Genomic DNA, 4,407 nt, shown 5'->3' on the forward strand with positions numbered 1-4,407 from the left:
TTTCCGGCAACTTTTATGCAGCACCCGCCATCGCAGCAAGCGGCTCCAACCCAAGCGGCACCAACCCAAGCAGCAACGACAGACACCGCGAATGATTTTAATACCGTTTTGTATTTGTTGCAGCAGCAGATGGAAATGCAGCAGAAACAAGTGGAACAACATATGAAATTAGTGGGCCAACTACTACAACAACAGCAGCAGCAATCGCATCCTGCAACATTTTCGCAGCAGCAGCCAGATCAACAGGTACTCGCCAAACCTACTAATCCTGAGTTGATTTTAGATGCACTTGCAAGCAATATTAATGAGTTCCAGTACGATGCGGATGCGGGTATTACATTCGAGGCGTGGTACGCCCGTTACGAAGACCTGTTCGAGCATGATGCTTCCCAGTTGGAAGATGCAGCTCGTGTTCGTCTGCTGACCCGTAAGCTTGGCGTTGTTGAGCATAACCGTTTCTGCAACTTTATTTTGCCTCGTGCTCCTCGTGACCTCTCCTTTGCCGATGCTGTGTTGAAGCTAAAGGCATTATTTGGCAAAACGGAATCGATCCTGAGTAAGCGATACAAATGCCTTACCATAACAAAGCAACGCTCGGAGGATTTACTTGCATACACGTGTCGTGTGAATAGAGCGTGTGTTGATGCTGAATATACTTCGATGACAGAAGATCAGTTTAAGTGCCTTGTTATGGTATGCGGTTTAAAGGATGAGAGTGATCGCGATTTACGTTTGAAGCTTTTATCTTTAGATCTTTTACACTAACTTTAGAGCAGCTTGCAAATGAATGCTAACGTTTGGTACGCGTTAAGGCAGATAGTGCGATGATAGCGACTGAAGCTAGTGAAAGGGTGTTGGCAATTAAATCCGGACGTGTAGATTCATATCACCGTAAATCCAATGAAGGCAAGGTAAAAGCTAACGATTTTAATCCTCATGGTCAGAAACAAAGAAATTGTATTAAATGTTGGTTATGCGGAGAAGGGCATCACGCTAACAAATGCACCAACAAGGACCGTAAATGTAATCGCTGCCATAAATTCGGTCATATACAAGGTTTCTGTGCCAGTGCAGGTCGATGGTATAAGAATCGAAATCGCAAGCGTGTTAGTACTGTTTGGATTAACAGCCTAAGGTGTATGAACCGCAATAGCGTGAATGTTTTGCTAAATGGTCTGTCTGTCCGGATGATGGTGGATACCGGTGCCGATATCAGTATTATTTCGCATGAGGAGTGGATCCGCATAGGAAGACCTCCATTAAAGCCGACAAAGGTAAAGGCTAAAACGGCATCCGGAGACCCCTTAAAGCTTTTAGGCAATTTTATATGTGAAGTCGAGATTGTAGACCAGTGCCACCAGTGTGTTATACACGTCGCAGAAGCTGATTTGTTGCTGTTAGGTGCGGATTTGATGGACATTTTTGGTCTCTGGGATGTGCCATTGTCATCAATCTGCCAGCGCATTGCGAATGCAGTAACGGATGCTGAGAAGCTGAAAGAGGCATATCCTGCGTTGTTTGCTGATGGTCTGGGAAAATGCATGAAGACACAGGTGCAGCTAGTGTTGAAGGAAGGAGCCATTCCGGTTTTTCGCCCAAAAAGGCCAGTGGCGTATTCTATGTTGCAAGCGGTTGATGATGAACTTCAGCGATTGGAAAGAGAAGGTATCGTCACACCGGTAGAATATTCCGAATGGGCCTTGCCGATTGTGGTTGTTTGTAAGGCAAATGGAAGTATCCGTATCTGTGGGGATTATTCCACCGGTTTAAATAATGCATTGATGGCTCACCAATACCCATTGCCTCTTCCTGAGGATATTTTTGCTAGCCTGCAAAGTTGTTGCGTATTTAGTCAGATCGACTTGTCCGATGCTTTCCTCCAAGTTGAGGTTGATGAGAAGTGTCGTGAATTGCTGACGGTGAACACGCATCGAGGCCTATATAGGTATAACAGGCTACCGCTGGGTATCAAAGCTGCACCAGGAGCATTCCAGCAGTTGATGGATACCATGTTGGCTGGACTTGAAGGAGTTGCTGCGTATTTAGACGACATTGTGGTTGGAGGCAAAGACAACGCAGACCATTCAAAGAACCTTCAAGCTGTCCTGGTTAGACTTCAGGAGTATAGTTTTACCATTCGGGCTGAGAAATTTAGTTTTCATAAGTCCCAAATAAAATATTTAGATCATTTGCTTGATGGAACAGGGTTGCGACCAGACCCAGATAAAATCTTGGCCATCACAAAACTTCAACCTCCAACTGACGTCTCAGGAGTGAGATCTTTTCTGGGAGCGATCAATTATTATGGCAAGTTTGTGCGGAACATGCGAATGTTAAGGCAGCCCCTAGATGATTTGCTTAAAGAGGGGAATGTTTTTTGCTGGACCCAGAAGTGTCAGCATGCCTTTCTACAATTTAAAAACATATTGTCGTCTGATCTTCTACTTATGCATTATGATCCACGATTGGAAATAATTGTTTCAGCAGATGCATCGTCCATCGGATTTGGTGCTACAATATCCCATTGGTTGCCAGATGCGAATGTTAAGGTAGTACAACATGCATCGCGTGCTCTGACAGCAACTGAACAGAGGTACAGCCAACCAGAGCGCGAAGGTTTAGCCGTCGTGTATGCTGTTACTAAATTCCATCGCATGCTTTTTGGTAGACATTTCCGCTTGCAAACTGATCACCAACCACTTCTACGGATTTTCGGATCGAAAAAAGGAATTCCCATTTACACGGCCAATAGATTTCAAAGATTTGCACTAACACTGCTCTTGTATGACTTTGATATAGAGTATGTGGAAACAGATAAATTCGGGAATGCCGATGTTTTGTCGCGTTTGATCAACAAGCATGAAAAACCAGAGGAAGATTATGTTATTGCAAGCATTGAGCTAGAAAATGATACAGCAGCTAATTTGCAGAGTGCTACAAATGCTTTACCTCTGGCTTTTTGCGACATAATGAGAGAAACTCAGAAAGATCCGGTGATTCGATCGTTATTAAACTTCATTAAGAATGGTTGGCCAAAAAAGGAAGTGAAAAGTCCTGAGATGAAATGTTTTTTCGCAAGGCGTGAGGGCCTTTCAACGATCGACAACTGTATAGTTTTTGGCGAACGCGTAATTGTTCCTGCATGTCTACGTAGTCGGGTGTTGAAACTGATGCATAATGGGCACCCCGGAATCGAAAGAATGAAGGCAATAGCTAGGAGTTATGTTTATTGGCCCCTGATTGATTCAGATATAGCTGAAATGGTCAAATCTTACAAAGCGTGTGCTTCTGCCGCGAAAACTCAGCCTCATAACGCTCCAATACCCTGGCCTAAGTGCAGCGCTCCATGGCAAAGAGTCCACATGGACTTCGCTGGACCAATAGATGGCTTGTATTTTCTACTAGTGATCGATGCTTATTCCAAATGGCCCGAGATAATTTCAACGACAAGAATTACTGCAAAGGCCACAGTAGAAATGCTTCGTGGACTTTGCTCTCGTTTTGGTATGCCAAACACTATCGTTAGTGATAACGGGCGACAGTTCACGAGCTGGGAATTTGAAGATTTCTGTAATAGTAATGGCATAGAGCACATCAGAAGTCCACCGTACCATCCGCAGTCTAATGGCCAGGCTGAACGTTTTGTGGACACGTTCAAACGAGCACTCAGCAAAATCAGGAAGGGGAAGGTCTCGTTGCAAGAAGCGATAGATGTATTTTTGCTGACTTACAGGAGTACACCTAATAAGCTGTTAGAAAACCAGAAAACTCCAGCGGATGTTATGTTCAACAGAAGGATACGCACAACCTTAGAGCTGCTACGACCACCACTGCGACCTTCGCCAAGCACGTATACCTCTGAGCATAAACCCAAAAAGTTTAACGCTGGTGATCCTGTATATGCGAAGCTTTATGAAGTTAACAAATGGAGATGGGTTCCTGGTGTGATTGATGAGCAGATCGGAAGTGTGATATTTAAGGTTTTAACCACATCTGGCAGAACGCTCCGTTCACACATAAATAAGCTGCGTCATCGGTACAACACAAATAATCAACAAGATGAAATGGAGTCTACAATGTTCTTCAATGAATTGTTAGATGCTTGGGGTATTAGTCAATGTTGTTCCTCATCACCAGTACCTGATACCTGTTCCAACCCTAAGCCGTCCTTGTATTCGTCTATATCATCAGACGCACCATCCTTGAGTGTACCGTCATCATCGTCATCAACTGCAGCATCGCAGTCATCATCATCAGCAACAACATCAATACAGCCATCGTCATCGTCATCAATGTTATCGTCTTCAGTTTTACCGTCTTCTGTGAATGTTTGTCCGGAGCCAATTGAATCTTCTGAGGTTGCGACGAATAACGTAATATCATCTCAACCCGTGCAGCCTCCACGTC

The 4,407-nt window shown here is 44.2% G+C and overlaps 1 protein-coding gene across 1 annotated transcript; it reads left to right on the forward strand.

Moving 5' to 3' along the window:
- Positions 1-557: 557 nt before the first annotated feature.
- Positions 558-4,206, forward strand: LOC125908341 (uncharacterized protein K02A2.6-like). Its single transcript, XM_049611049.1, has 2 exons — positions 558-3,980; positions 4,099-4,206. Exons 1-2 carry the CDS (start codon positions 825-827, stop codon positions 4,204-4,206), a joined length of 3,264 nt encoding a protein of 1,087 aa, XP_049467006.1. The 5' UTR covers positions 558-824.
- Positions 4,207-4,407: the final 201 nt, after the last annotated feature.

The sequence above is a fragment of the Anopheles coluzzii genome, chromosome 2, assembly GCF_943734685.1.
Source record: "Anopheles coluzzii chromosome 2, AcolN3, whole genome shotgun sequence".
Classification (NCBI taxonomy): domain Eukaryota; kingdom Metazoa; phylum Arthropoda; class Insecta; order Diptera; family Culicidae; genus Anopheles; species Anopheles coluzzii.